Genomic DNA, 15,876 nt, shown 5'->3' on the forward strand with positions numbered 1-15,876 from the left:
CGTGCTGTAACACACAGAGCCACAGTAATTTGTATGAAACCTTGGTGATGACAAGGGTTAGAAGTGGGCATGAAGAGGAACATGGGGCCACAGCCTTGGTTGTTTCCAGGGGATAATCAAAGTTGGCACGGGATTTTCCCTGCTGTAGAATGAGCTGAACCAGACTTGGACTTGGGACCTAGCTGTCCCTGGGATAATTTAAGGAGGAGGAAATTGGCTTGGATTGTGAGTATTAGATAGATTTTGTTGTTGTTGTTTTTCAAGACAGGGTTTCTCTGTATAGCCCTGGCTGTCCTGGAACTCACTTTGTAGACCAGGCTGGCCTCAAACTCAAAACTCTGCCTGCCTCTGCCTCCTGAATGCTGAGATTAAAAGCATGCGCCATCAAAGGGTGGCTGGTTTGCACAGGAGGGGTGTGATCCCAAATGAGTTGATCATCTTCAGGAGTTAGCTGACCTTGGAAGAGACAGGCTCTGTAAGTTCCCCAAAGATACTATCATATGATACCAAAAAAAAAAAAAAAAAAAAAAATCAAAATGTATTAGGCTGAGGAGATGGCTCAATTGATGAAGTGCTTGCTGTGCAAGCATGAAGAACTGAGTTCAGTCCCGAGAGACCACTTGTCCTCCAATCACTGGGAAGGCATAGACAGGAGCATCCATGGGGCTCACTGGCCTGGCCATCACATAGCTGTGTGAGTGCATACAAGAGATCACTCGGGCTTCTTCTGTATGCTTTCGTAATATCAACACCCCATTCCATCCAGGTGAGCGCTAAGGGGTCCTCACAGCGCTCAAGCATTTAATCAGTATAAGGGGTTCAGGCAGCAGCTGAGTACGTGCATACACCTGGACCTTGTAAAATAGTCACTAGTGGATTCAGGAACCCACGGGGCTTGCTGTGGGTTGAATGTGAACTGAAACTCCATGGATCATTTGACCTCGGTTAGCATTTGCTTTAATTGGGAGTCTGTACACTATACACTGTTATTAGACTAAGTATAGCAATTTGGCCACTAACACAACGAGTCCAAAATGGGCTTCTAGTACTTTCTTTGGAGATAGAAATACCCTTGTAGGACTTGTGGTTTCTGTCAGTAGTTGTTGTGTCTATCTAAGGGTAACCAAGGACTCCTGAATTCTGGTACTTGCTCCTTATATCTGGCAAATAGGCCACTTGGCGCTCTGCCGCCGTCTGGTGGCTGCCACTGGAATGTAAAATAATGTGGAACAGGGTCACAGAGTTGAGGGGAAGATGATGGCCTCAGACATAGTAGCTCCATAGTAGCTCCATAGTGAAACAACTGTGTGTTTCACTCACCTTTTAGTTGATGTTGTGCTGTCCGGGACACAGAATTAGTAACAGCAACCCGATTGATGTACAAGACCAGTGGCTCACACCCTTAGCATTCTCAGCTAGTGGTGTCGGCAAGCACTGGAAGGAGCGTTGTCATTTGACTGAAGAAGATGCCGGACAGATTATATACCTATGATGAGAGCATGCCCAGTTTCAGTGTTAGCAGCCTGTAGAGAAGACTCAACACTCAGAGAAAGGCAAGGGTCATTGGCTTGCCATTGCTCAGCAGTCAATGAGAAGTACAGAATTGGACACTTAAAGGAACTCAAAGGCCAACATGACTCAGCGTCGGTCTTGCCATGAGAGTTCCAGGCTCACACTCTCTGATCCAGATTCGCCAGTGACCACTCATCCCTCCCAAGCTCCAACCCTGTGCTGGCTTTCTGAACTTGTACTCACAGGAAGGTCCAGGCACTTCCCCTAATCCCCGTTGCTTCTCAGCTCATTCCCTATATCTTCTGTACAGGCTCTGAGCCTCGAGCTCGGAGGCAAAGCTGTCCACTGCTTGAAGTTCTCAGGGCATTTTATCTTTGCCAAACTTTTGTCCCTGAAATCCCCTTCTCTGCTCATCTACACAGAATCCTCTCTCTGACTTCTGTGCTTGTAATTGCATTCATGGGCTCTTCATAAACCAAAGTTGTGGGTTCCTATAACTTTCCCAGTGCTGTTAGCCTTTGTCTGGCTGTTGTCCTGTACAGCATGGCACAGTGCCATAGTCAAAGCCCCTCACTGTGGGTTATTACATATCTTCAATTTTGTAAAAAACGGTGTGCTTTGTTTTGTGTGTATAAGCATTTTCCCTGCATGTATGTCTGTATGCCATGTGCAGGCCTGATGTCCCTGGAGGTCAGAAGTGAGTGTTATGGAACTGGAGTTACAGATGATTGTAAGATAGCATGTGGGTGCTGAGAACTAAACCCAGGCCCTCTGCAAGAGCAACAAGTGCTCTTAACTGCTGAACCATCTCTCCAGCCTCAGATCTCATAACACTCCCCAGAGAGTGGCCATTAGTTCTACCTACATTGAAAGTGAAAAAACAAACAAACAAAAACTAACTAACTAACTAAATAAATAAACCCATGATTCTAGTGATATCCCCGAAACACATAACTCATTTGCTGCAAACGCCAAATCTGCTCATAACCCCTCCCACTCCAGACACAATATTAGTTCTTGCTCTGTAGCAAAAGATTAAAAGTGATAATAACAATGCCCAACTAAGATTAATAGTGCCTGAAAGCTGCACTAAGAGAAAAATAAAGAAAAACAACAAAGATATATCTTAGAGCATCCAGCCTGGCCTCTGGAAGCAGAGAGGGCAGAGAAGAGAGAAGGAAGAAGAGACAGTTCTCTGGACCTGTGAGGAAGAGGGTTCGTCAAAGGCTGAGGGTAGTGGTGATGACAAATATACTTCTGCATAAACTGGCCACTGTCACTCACTAGTTCTTAATCTTCTCAAATTCTAGTTACTAAGGTGTCAATAGACACACAATCACTTCAGAGACACCTACAAACTAATTCTGTTAAAGGAGAAGCCACCTGACCCTCTTGTATACCTCAGGATGATATCTTGGTTTAAGAGTGTACAGAATTTTGTTACTTGTAAACTTGAACTCTGTGGTTAACCCAGAAAGCCTAGCACAACCTTTACTAAACACATCATCCTGGAGAACTCCCTAAAGCCCTGCACTGAAGCTTGGGTGCCACCCCGGAGATTAGAATGGATTTGGTCAGGAGTGGGCCCTGCGCAGGTAGAATTTGAATCCCCACTAGTGATTTTAATATGCAGTAGAGGTTGGGAAATTGCCTGAGATTTTAAAGATGTATATATCATATGGCTCTGCTGACAACTACTCCTGAGCTGTGTATCTGATAACGGAACAATCTCTTCAGTTTCTAAAACTTAGCAAGAAAACTACTGATTAAAAAATTAAGCAAGTTCTTGAAAATCTGTTTCTCCAAAGAAGATCTACAAATGGGAAATAAGCAATTGCCCAAGAACACCAGCAATTGGGGAAGAACCAGTCAAAGTCATGACAGGAGTCCACTTCACAGCTACTGCAGAGGTTGCTTTTAAAAGAAGAAAGAAATGACAAAAGTCTACAAGTAACAAAATTCTGTATGTTCTTAAACCAAGACAAAAAACAAATGTGGGAGAATGACTCAAGTTTTTTGTTTATCCTGGGTAACATTTAATTTTGTCCTTTCTAACTTTGTTAATTTTATTTTGAGTGTAGAGATCTGTTCCTTCTAAGATCACACCTTCACTGTTTTGACCATGTGCTACTTTGGTAAGGTAACTGTGCTGGGTTGAATAGTGCTCGTCAAGATTATCTGCCTTATGAGCCTCTCAGATGATATTTTTGTAAGGGGATAGTTGGGTATGTATAGAGATCTGGACTGTTTGCTAAGAAATGTTCTCTTAAAAAACTACAACAGTGCTAGATTAGGTAGCCCAGACTGGTCTTGGTTGCCACCCTGTTGTGTCTGCTTTCTTCTGTGAGCTGGGATTACAGGCATGTATTACTTAATGCTCACTTAAACAGTTAGGTCCGAAAATCTGTTAGCCCAAAGACAACTGAGTGAAGAGTCAGGATGCCAGTGGTCTGTCGGCTCTGCGTGGGGGCACTGCAATCCTGGAGAGCAGGGGACTAATCAGAGCATGGGCTTCATCACAGGCACTGCAAGCTCTGGCCACTCAAGGAAGCCACACTTGCCACGCTCCTTTAAATTGAAATGAATCAGGGCCGGGGTCGCATACGGAAAGGCTGGTGTAGAACAAACCCTTTACCTGCAGGACACAGTCTCTTTGACCTGACCAGCTTTCCCCCACTGCTCATTTTTGGAAAGGTGAAGGCCAACAAGGATAACCACAGCAAACGCAAATTCACTTTACACTTCTGTGTGTTTTAAGGACCAAACACCAAAAGCTCTGTTCATTCATGCTTTATTTTAAATCTCAACATCAGGACAGGCTGATGACACACATCACAGATGACCAGATGACACTGAACGTAATGCCCATTCTTACAAACCAGAGAGTGCCACTAAACTGTGAACCAGGACCTGTGATTGCGATAATGATTCCGCTCCCAGCTGAGCGACAGTTCCTTCTCTCAAGATCCCTTGTTCTGACTTTGGCAGTGGCATCAAGTGGGAAACTCCGTGATTGTTCTTGAATTCTATTTCTAAACCGCAGGTAGCTCCAAAACGAGCAGACAGAAATCCACAAGGAAGGGCATTGCCTGCTCTAGGTTGACACACTTTTAGTGAATGCAGACTCCTTTCTACAGCATCACTAGGTCACAACCACCCCAACAGTAACCTCATTTAGAAGAAAAATCTAGAGTATTCATTTGTTTAAAAAACTGACTGTGGTAAAAGGGTATATATACAGTTTACTATACACAAAATACATCTCTTCTGTAAACTGGTTTGTGTTTAGCACACTTCACATATGGAAGTAAGTTAGGTACCCAGCTATGACACCGGAATAGCTGGTTCACAGGTAAATGTATCCAGGGGGAATAAGCACCCCTATATGTTTTAGTGTCTAAATAGAAAATCAGTGTAAAAAGAAAAGTTAAAAACAAAACAGGAGAGAATCATTCATGAGTTGCAATGGATATGTGGATTATAACCATGATGACTGTTCATTCCTGACAAAGTGCTACCCTAAGACCACTGATGCCATGTTCCTAGTGCCCGCCTGAGTCTCCACCAGGTTTCTTCTGCACTTGGAACGTTCTAGAAGACTCAGAAACTATCCAAAATCTGTGATGCTTTCCATGTTGACTATCTTGTTGCTGAAATGGAAATCAAACATAATGTTAGAAACTGGCTTTGAGTTACAAAGAAAACCAAGAATGCAGACTCCTAAAATGGTTGTGTCAGGAGCCCAAAGAACTATAGAAAACATAAATTTATTCAAGAAGCAGGTGGGTGGGACTTGAGTGCATCATCTCATCATTGTGTTCCAGTTTAATTTCTGACATAGACTTTTAAAAAATATGTTTATAGGAGTTTACTGTAAAGGGATGTTTTACAGTGTTAGCACAGATTAAAAAAAAAAAAACTCTCAATTCCATAACCCTCAAAGTACATGTGAATATTTGGAGCTGATTATATTTACTACATTTAACAACATCTAATTATAGACCCTGCACATCTAGATGTAATCATGGTCCATGTGTGTGTACCCACACATATGTACATATACACATTATCTAATCACATATGTAGTTGGATTCCATGTAATTAAAATCATGTTATATAATCTATATACTTATTTAGATTTTCCACTTAATATGTCAGAATTACTTCTGTTGTAAAAACTAAAAGCAATAGTCCTACAAATTCACTTATATGAAAGCATCAGACTTACTTCAAGCAGCTTCAACTCCAGTTGTCAGTATCGAGACGGGCTAGAAACAGAAACAAAACAGAGAACTGTAGTACTGTGGGCTAGGCTGCAGGTTGTTTCACCATTTCTGCTGGGAACCAGGATGTGACTATAGTCACAGCTGAGTACAGACCAATCCCCAGAGAGTTTACCAAGGAAAGAAAATGACAGAACAAGCAGGCTCTTCTATCTATTCATACTGTATTTGAAAGAATGATGTGGAAGATAGCATGAGGCAAGCTGAGTTTAAAGAATGTGTGTGCTGAAGGTCACTAGGAACATGTTGCAGTATACCAGAGTAGCAGAGACCAGATGGTGGGCAGGTGACTGGCCACAAATGGCTCCCTGAAACTTGACTGTAGGATTGGGAGGTAGAAACCAATGAACATTCTGCAGGAATCTTGCTGGATTCCATGTGTGTGAGCCCAGATGTGTACATATCCTGTCAGTAGGTTTCTGATTAACGACCAACGCTAATCCACCATCCTCTCACACTTCACTAAGACTACCACCTTGACCAGCATGAAGAATCTGTGCAGAGAGAGGTGGGAGGATTCCACCTGGAGGGCCCACCCAGATCATTGTACAAGAGAAGGGCCTCCAGGCACCTTCTGCAAGACAGGCACACATGGAGCAGTGCAGGAAGGGATACTATGGCCACAGAGCACTTCCCTAGAATCAAATATGTTTCTTTTTTCCTTTAGGTAGGAGAAATATGGGGAAGTTGGGCCCTTTGCACGTCTCCCATAGTATCCATAAGCAGATTGCACAAAATGTACCTTCCACAGCTCAACAGCAAGGCATAAATTTGAAGATAGACTTCACAGAAACAGTACAGTATATTTTCCCCAATGTGGTTTGTTAACGTTAGATGGGAAAACATCAAGCAGGGTATAGTGGCTAATGCCCATAATCCAGTACTTGGGACACTGACACAGGAGGATTGCCATGAGTGTCAGGCCAGAATGGGGTACAGAAATGAACCGGCACAGAAAGGATACAGAACATGTTGTCTCCAGTTGAGTGGACCCAATCCTTTCTATGGTGGCAACTTGATGGGATTTAACATCACCATGAAAACACACCTCTGGACATGTCTGCACTGGATTTTGGAGGTTAGGTTAAATGAGATGGAAGACCCACCTCAAATGTGAGTGATTCCTTCCTACAGTGTAGATGTCCCAAACTAAATAAAAAGGAGAATGCAAGCCAGACACTAACATTCATGCTCTCTGCTTCCTCACTGTGGGTACACTGTGACCAGAAGCCTCATGCTTCTGTCATCATGACTTCCTGCCATGACTGACTGGCCATACCGTGGAAACGTGAGACAGAAGAAATCTTTCCTTCTCTAAGTTACTTCGGCCAGATATTTTGTTACAGCAGATATGTTTCCTCAGAGGAAACTATCTCTCCTTAGTGTGGACTGTATGGGAGGCAGAATTAACCCTATGAAGAACGTCCCAGGCTTCGTGGCTTAGCAGGAAGCCCATTGCTTTGTTTTTTAGGCAAAAGCAAATGACAGGTCCTGCGACAGACTGACTAGAGGCTGGGACTATATGGATCCGTGCATTGCACAGCAAATATTAAAGGGGGCTCTATTAAAGTTGTTTGTGAAGCTGAATTTACTACTAACAAGATGCTTCTTGCTTATGAACACTTTGCCCTGCCCAACTCCCCAGGAGGTAGTAGCTTGGCAAAACTGGCCCTACCTTGGCTAAGTGTCAGTGAGTGGTTTGGTTGTCACAAAGCTTTTCCTAAAGGGCCAAGCACCGTCATGAAGCACTCACACCTAGCTTTGTCCTGGCTACAGACAGTGTGTCAGTGCTCAAGTGGAATCACATTACCAAGTCCATGTGAAGGGAGCGGGTATCCAGGCTTACATGTACAGAAGGTCTCTCTAGAGGGTCTTTCCCTGTTATCCATGGCTCTGTGGGTAATAAAGGGAGGCTGAGTGGAACTGGCTTGGCTGACAAGCTAGGGATACACGTTTACTTATTTACTGAATGGTTGGCTCATTTTTAGATTCTGTCAGAATCATCCAGAGAAGAAGAACATTCCCATTATCATAAACTGCAAACCCTCAGAGAGGGAACTGCACTGAACTGTAATTGAACATTTGACCCTCAGGAGCTCATTTGACCCTCACAACATCTAGGCAAGTACAGCTCTTATAGACACCCTCTACAGATGTAGGAACTGGAGCTTAAGGACAGCATTAGCTTTCCACAATGAAGCAAGTAAAACAGAGTGAAGATTTACTCCAATCTTAGACCCTAGAGTCTTCTGACAGGAGTTGGGCGTCTTGTTGAGGCTGAAGTAACTCTGTCCCTAGGGCTTCTGAGATGTTACTCTCTCATCTTCAAAACATAAGCAAGCCTTCTAATCACCAACTGCCTTTGAGTTCTTTTTCCTGCCCAGGAGAAGGAGGTTCCTCAGGTGACCCACCAGGTCCCCATAGGACAGCATACACTCAGGACAGAAAGATGATCGATCTTGGTTTTAATTGTCACTGAGAAAGCGGCTTCTGTGACACAGGATGGGCCCCTGCCATCTTTGGGACTTACGATATTGCAAAATCAAAACAAAGCAAACAAAACCTTCAACCTGTCTTTGGAGCCATCCTGCTTCCAGAGTGCAGAAAGCTCAAAGGCATCTAGACGTCCCATGGAGCCCTGGGAATGACTTCAGGCACTAACACAGCCCTGGCTTCACCTCTCACGCAATGTGGAATCCTGTGTCCTTGGCATAGACGCACCTTCAAAGCAAGGTGTGCGCACGCACGGATTGTGCAAGCAGAATTATCAGCAAACCACCCTGGCACCTTAGGCCTTTAATGCTGCTGGAGCTTTTTGTCTGTTTCCAACCCCAACATCCACAACCCTAGATGAACCGTTCACCAGAAGGCTCCTGTTTTTCCTGTCCTCTATCACAATCATCTCCTTCCTCTCTGCAGTAAATCAGATGGAAGCTTTAGCAAGGTTCCCTGCAATCCATTTACACAGACACGAACCGTTATTCAGGAGAGCCAGTAGCCCAGAGAACCAAGGGTTTCATCCCAGACTCAGCGTGCCTGTGGGACTGAGTGGGGTCTCAGTTATTTCATCTTTGATGCTTAAAGAGAACATCTGCCTTTCCTTTGCACCCAAGAGCTCAGGCCAGGGCATGGCAGGATGGCTCCAAGGAAGAGAACTGGTGACTTCCTAGCAGATGTGTCCAGACTTCCATCCCTCAGGGTCCCAGGTGAGCTAAGAATGCAGCCCAACACAAAAATTGTGAAGTTACTGGAAGCATGACGAGACTTACTGTTTTATTTTGTTTTATAGCTTTTGTTTGTAACTTGAGTGCTTGATTGCTGGGTGTGAACTTTGTAGATAAGGATTGTGTTGGTATCCAAAGTCAAACACACCTTCGGACTTTGACATCATTTCTAAAAGGCAAAGTGTCCATAGCTGTCTAGATTTACTAAAGGGTTCCCGGTTCTCCTACCACTGGCAAGCTAAGCCCTCCCTTCTTAATAGAAACAGCATGGGACTGCTGCATCCTCTGCCAGGCCTAACAGAGCTTTTGCTCGCATTGCTTCTTGCACTACACCACCATACCCTCTTCTAACATGGGCTTGTCGCCAGCTGCGGGGCAGTCGGCAGATAGTTCTTCCACTAGAGCTAAACTACTCCACCTGAGGGCTCGGGCAGATCTTGCACCTGAGGGAGGTGAGGGACCAAGGCTGCATCTGGTCCACTTCTCACAGGCCACATTTGCCCTGGAGCTCCCCCTGCTAAGATGAGGCCTATGACAGGTCCTCCTGAATGTCTCCTTCCTTTCACAACTCTGGATCCTCATATACGCCTTGCACCCCAATTTCCATCTCAGCACTCTGCCAGAGACCCAATCAGCCACAGCCTTGCACCCAAGCAGGCCTCTCTTCAGCACCCTCCATGCAGCCTCGATGAAATGTCCAGCTTGAAAGTGGGCATTTGGAGATGTCCCACTCAGGAGGCCAGTGCCAGAAGTCAACTCTACACACTTAGCAAGTCCTCAGAGCTCACCTTTGACCTGGAAAATCTCAGTTGAGAAATGGAGACACTCTCCAGGTTCGCCATGCCAGGAAGAAGGAGGGCAGTATAAAGTGCGGGTCACAGCACTGTGTATGTGCTCTGGACAAAACCTTGTAAACTGATACTTGCCCTGAAGCGACCCCACAACACAGCACTCTGGTACCCAAGTTCAGGAAATTATCAGGAAAAAAAAGGTCTTTATCCCTCACTTCAGAACCTTACTGCCCCTCCCCGGCATCATCAGATGCCCCGACCTGTGCATCTACACAATTCCAAATTCATCAAAAAAGATTCTGGGGTGGGGTGGTGGTACATGCTTTGGGGAAGTGATTAGGGTGGGAAACTCTGAAGAACTCATAGACCACCACAATGTGAAGACATAGTGAAAACGGAGATGTTCTGTATGACAAATCTTCCCTTATCAGTCACTGTATCTGCGGGCACCTTGATCTCCCATTCCCCAGCCTATAGAACCATAAAGAAGGAAATTCTGTTCTTTATAAGCTACACTGCTTATAGTGTTTTGTTAGAGCAGCTCAGACATTAAAACGATTACCTCTCCCTGTATGTGACAATTGAAACAAGACGATTGTAAACTTTTAGAGTGTACCAAGTTGTTAGTTGGGGGTGGTGGGAGAGAAACCTTTATCTTTCTGAAAGGAGAAATTTTATTAACGTTCTTGTTCTCTTCTTCTTGAAAGCTGGCCCTGATGTTTCTAGGCAACACTGTGTAAGATAAGGCTATCCCTGAGTAGAAGGGGAACGCTTATGGGGAAGTATTAGGTAAGGAGCCCACACTGGGGACCTCCCTGAAAGTGGTGTCTATTCTTTTAAAGTTATATGCCCAATGTGGAGCATAGGGCTTCTATGACAAGAGTGGTTTCCCTGGCACCGATGTTCGATTCACTGCTTCACAACTTCCCCCAGGGAGCAACTCTGTAGACATGGGGAGGACACACTTCTCAGCAGAAAGGTAGCTCCCGGTGCACATGTCTGTCAAAAATTTTAGTGGAATACAAGAGAATTCACTGGGCAGGTAATACTCAAAGTTATCTGGCAAATCCAGACCCATAGGAAGTCCCTTAACTCCGCAGACCATAAAAACACAAGGATTTTAAAGGAAGAATTTGAGTTCTTTTTTCTGGTTGATTACAGTTAATTTGCTGGAGAGAGGCAAAAAGGAAGGGGAGGAGGGAGACAGGGCAGGAGGGAGACAGGGAGACAGGGAGGGAGGGAGGGAGGGAGGGAAGGAGGGAGGGAGGGAGGGAGACAGACAGAGAAGGTCTTCAAATCACTGCTTTGTGATTTGGGGCCAAGGAAGGCTCAGGGTGCACGTGCATGGATCCCATTAGGACCTAGAGTCGCTCATAGCATTTAGAGATGACATTTAGTCTAGATGCTACTCAGCTCCATTGCTGATAAATCCTCTGAAAATTTCTCCACTCGGCCTTGTGGAAGGCTATGCAGAGCATGGCTAGGGCTAGCCAGTGACAGTGCAGGGTCATAGTGCAGGGTCATGCAGAGAGACGTGAAGGGAACCAAGAGCATGCAGAGGACTGGGTGTCAGGTCTAGCAGAGACAAAAGGCTCACCGCAGGCTAGGCATGCACTTCAGGCTTTGCTTTACCTTGTCATAACAGGATTGTGAACACCATATAAATGATCTTTATGATAACCATTACTACCGATTTCCAAACTGCAACAAAAATAAATACACCAAAAAAACACCAAGTTACCCCTAGGGTGAAATATTTGCATTACGGATCACAAAGACAATGCAAGGGTATAAAACATGCATCGCGAATTGCTAAGTCTGCAAAGAAGGTTTGAGGGTGTAGTGTGTTTACATCTTCCCTCTTTCAAAACCACAGAGGGAAACAGTGGCTTTGTGGATAAATACATTTAATATTAAAAGCATTCATTCACTCAATGAGCTGTTTGTAAGCACCATTTATGCGCCAACCCTCTTTCTAAGAGGTGTCATGATTCATCTTTACCCAGCTTTATCTATTGTTCTTTTCTCAAATCATCAATTTAACTAAAGATCTGCCATGGAATAGAAACCTCCCCCCACCCCGCCTGTGAAAATTATTATTATTTTTTTAAAAAAACAGGCTTACTTTTTCATGGGCACAGTCTCAACACTATAAAATACAAAAGGGGGAGACAGGGTTATTTCCTTGTTGCGTCACTATTAAGGCTCATGATCTCCCCCCCTCCCAGTGTTTTCACTGCAGTGAGTGCTGACAATTCAAACAGCAGAGATGATGAGAAGAGAGCAGTCAAAAGGAAGCATGCATGTTCACCAGACACAGAACAAAGGTGGGTGGCAGAACTGGCGGGAAGGAGCAACGACAAGTTATCATAAAGTGAAATGCCACATCCCCGAGACGGACGAGCTGAAACAAGAAGGACACGGGTTAAAGAAGCTGAGCTCGAAGAAGAAGTCAGAATCACAAGATCGGTTAAAAGCACACAAAACCCAGAACAGCAACAATAGTAACAGCAACGATGGAAAAGGGACAGCCCGTTGCTTAAGCAGAAGCCAAGTGTTTCTCATGAGAACTTGGCTTGGGAGGCTGTCTGGGGACAGTGATGCAGAGAAATGCCTGGCCCTCAAGAAACCCCACACTCACTCGTCGTATACATCCTCTGAATCCATCCTGCGATAGTACTTGGCCAGCTTGATAGCAATGATTACAGCCGGAAGTAAGAGCACCGTGGCTTTCCCTATGCCGAACCAGAACAAATTCTGAGGATAAAAATAACAACAAAAATCAGTAGAATTACTGCTTGAAGTGTAATAGGAAAGAACATTTTCTAGGGGGAGAATTGTTTGTGCAATTTTTGAAGTTCTTCTTTTGCTCTTGAAATCAATTGTGAACCTAAGAGAATCAGGTAGAGTGCAACATGTTAAAGTAACCCAGTTAATTTTTCGGAAAGATGAGCAGATCCTAGCCTAGATATAGGCTCGTGTTTATTTTGTAAAAGAGCTATAAAAGCATCTAGTGGTGAAACTAAGATTTGGTCTAAGACAATCAAAAAGCACAGAATCACACAGCACATAGGGTATTGTTGAGATTTGGCCTTTTGCTATGTATTACAATGCTAAATACTGGCCTCCAAGGTCTGGTTGCCCTTAGGGATGAGGAGAGCCTCGTGCACATCAAGTGATGCTATATAACCTTGCTCCTTAGTTTAAAGCTATTGGTTGAATAAAGATGCCTACAGCCAATAGCTGGAGAAGAGAGGTAGGCAGGGCTTTGGTTCCTGAGCTTGGGGTCAGAGGCAGAGACCATAGGGAGAAGGAGGAGAAGATGGAGAGAGGAGAAGATGCCACAGGGTATGGGACTGTGAGAACTGGCTGGGTTGGAGTAAGAACATGGCAAGTCATATCTCAGGGTTATTCATAGGGACGTAGACACTCATAGCTAAGAGGGTAGATATCTGGCCAGCTCTAGTACTGCTCAAGGCTTATTATAAATATAAACGTTTTGTGTCTTTTATCTGGGAACAAAATGATCTAAAGTGGGATAGAAACCCCCAACTGAAATTAAATATTTACTACAACAGCATATTTTTGTTGGACAGGCTGTCTAACAAAAAATGGCTAGAGATGGTACATTTTGGGGGGACCCTGGTGTGTGCTGAATGCCACTATGTCCTCTTGGTTGAACTGTTATAAGATGAGGGTGCCACTGTCTTAACTAATCAGAAAAGTCAACTAGCCGTGGTAACATTGAACTATACGGAAAGGCAATTGAACTTGAGTGTGCTGGCTGATCACAGACTAAATTTGACTATGTTTTCTCAAAAAGCAATAGTAACATTAAAAAAAAAAAAGCCTTGCTGTCAATATTTATAAGTACACTTAATCCTGGACTAGGCCTCTTGAGAGTGGGAGGTGGGAGGAGCTGGAAGGAAGGGCCAATTGAAACTAAAGATGCGTGAAAAGGCCACAAGAAAACCTAATATTTTATTTGGTCATTCAAATTCAAATTTAAAAAAATATATAAGAGTTTGAATAGAGCTGGCAGTGGCGGCGCATGCCTTTAATCCCAGCACTTGGGAGGCAGAGGCAGGCAGATTTCTGAGTTCGAGGCCATCTTGGTCTACAAAGTGAGTTCCAGGACAGCCAGGACTATACAGAGAAACCCTGTCTCGAAAAACAAACAAACAAACAAACAAAAACCAAAAAACAACACACACTCACACAAAAAGAGTTTGCATAGAAGTACCTTGCATAAGTAGATAAAGCTACTCTCAAAACTCATAAATTATTAAAGAATTTCCAACGCCAGAGCTGGACTACCTCCCTCTGAGCTGTTGGTCAGAGAGGCTTATGAGACAATAATTGTAATTGTCATTGCTGTTGTGGGCAAGCCCGACTAAACAGAAAGACTCTAAGAGTGAAGATACCACACACTCTTCTTATGAGACACAGAGAAGTCAGGCTGGAACTGGCCTAGAAGCCTCCTCACCGCCTACTAACCCTACAAATTGCAGAAGATGCTGTGCAGGCAGCTGTGACTTCTGTCTGCAGCACTATCTGCAGGCCAGGGCAGATGTGCCCAGAGGTGCAGAAGTGGTGACTCTGTGATGGGGTAACCAACCTATTTTCTAACTGTATTTTGAAGTCCGTTCCACAGGAGATAATTCCTATCTGGTACTAGAAATTTAGTCAAAGACCATGCCTAGAAGGTTATAGGCCCTAATGAGGAAGCTACTTTTGTAGCTGTGTTGAGTCGACATGACGTACCCATACAATTGCCTTCCAAAGAATTACATTTATGCTACTGGTTGGCCCTGATGCCGGGTTTGGTCAGAGAGGCTCCTTTTTACAGTGAACAATGGTAACCGCAGATGGTCATAATTGGTCAAAATCACAATGTGACTTTTGAATGTCTGACTATAATAAGTGCTGTGTTTATATCACCCCCAGAAAGGCTCAGGGAATATCAGAGGAAGGGATACAAAGACTAGAAGAGCTAGTGTTGTATGGTGCTGCGGAATACTGTCTTCCATGTGACTGTTGCACTCTTAAACAAAGAGTAGCTGTGATTCCCTACCCAGGACCTGCACAAGATTGCATCCATCAACTTCCTGTCATAAAGACAGTTGGGCTCCCGAGGCCCAGGCCACCCTGAGAATTTACAGAGAATTAGTAGTTGATGGGGGAAGAAAAAATTCTTTTTGTGATATACCACTAGTAAGGGTGCTCAGACTCCTCTAAATGACCCTTCAGCCATGTTCTTGTAAACAACTCTAATGAAGATCATTAGGTTAAGAAAAACCAGTTTGGGGCTGGAGAGATGGCTCAGTGGTTAAGAGCACCGACTGCTCTTCTGAATGTCCTGAGTTCAAATCCCAGCAACCATATGGTGGCTCACAACCATCTGTAATGAGATCTGATGCCCTCTTCTGGGGTGTCTGAAGACAGCTACAATGTACTTAGATATAATGATAAATAAATCTAAAAGGAAAAAAGAAAAAGAAAAACCAGTTTGGAAAAGGAAGGTAACCAGACTGAAGGGCATGAGACAAGGGAGGATAATGGTGGCTTTACCTTTGGCCCCTAATCTTCAGAAGAACAGCTTTGTCATAAAGCTGTAAACCTCTCAGAACAAGGTTAGACACGTCGAAAACTACCAACACAATATGGGGTGGGGGGTGGGGTTTGTGGGGAGAACATGTTTAATTAATATGTCTTCTCTTTTTGAAAGATGAAGTTCTTACCAGAGGGTCCGCAACATAGCCACACAGAATGCCATTAACAGCAGAGTCCATCGCGGTGGCCATGGGTTTGCAGGATGTCATCTTCTCTGTGATCTGTGGGACAGGAAACAACAAGGAAGCGTTCACTGACTCGGGCTCAAAAAAAAAAAAATCATGCCATAAGTCAGGGCCCCCCTGGCTGAATTCACAAGAGCATCTTCAAGTCCTGGAAGCCATGAGGGCTGACAGCTACTGAGCCCTGAGGAGTTGTATAGCCGATACAATTACATTTGTAGCAAGACACTTAGTCCTCATGAGTTCCAGTTCTCCTCATTTGTTGTCTGGA

General features: G+C 44.2%; 1 protein-coding gene across 22 annotated transcripts in view; it reads right to left on the minus strand.

Moving 5' to 3' along the window:
• Window positions 1-4,286: 4,286 nt before the first annotated feature.
• Window positions 4,287-15,876, minus strand: part of Prom1 (prominin 1) — a 108,427-nt gene continuing 96,837 nt past the window's right edge. For 5 of the 22 annotated variants that reach the window (XM_017320724.2, XM_017320720.2, XM_006503791.3 and 2 more), the window contains exons 23-28: window positions 15,552-15,644; window positions 12,452-12,567; window positions 11,936-11,959; window positions 11,443-11,511; window positions 5,741-5,780; window positions 4,287-5,162 (exon numbers count right to left, since the gene is read on the minus strand). In XM_017320724.2, coding sequence (XP_017176213.1) covers window positions 5,765-5,780; window positions 11,443-11,511; window positions 11,936-11,959; window positions 12,452-12,567; window positions 15,552-15,644 — 318 coding nt within the window. In that variant the 3' untranslated portion in view covers window positions 4,287-5,162; window positions 5,741-5,764. Of the gene's footprint in view, window positions 5,163-5,740; window positions 5,781-11,442; window positions 11,512-11,935; window positions 12,568-15,551; window positions 15,645-15,876 lie in introns of those variants that run through there. The other 17 variants (XM_006503789.2, XM_006503790.4, NM_001163584.1 and 14 more) reach the window with 9 other exon arrangements.

This window comes from Mus musculus, chromosome 5 (genome assembly GCF_000001635.26).
Source record: "Mus musculus strain C57BL/6J chromosome 5, GRCm38.p6 C57BL/6J".
Classification (NCBI taxonomy): Eukaryota; Metazoa; Chordata; class Mammalia; order Rodentia; family Muridae; genus Mus; species Mus musculus.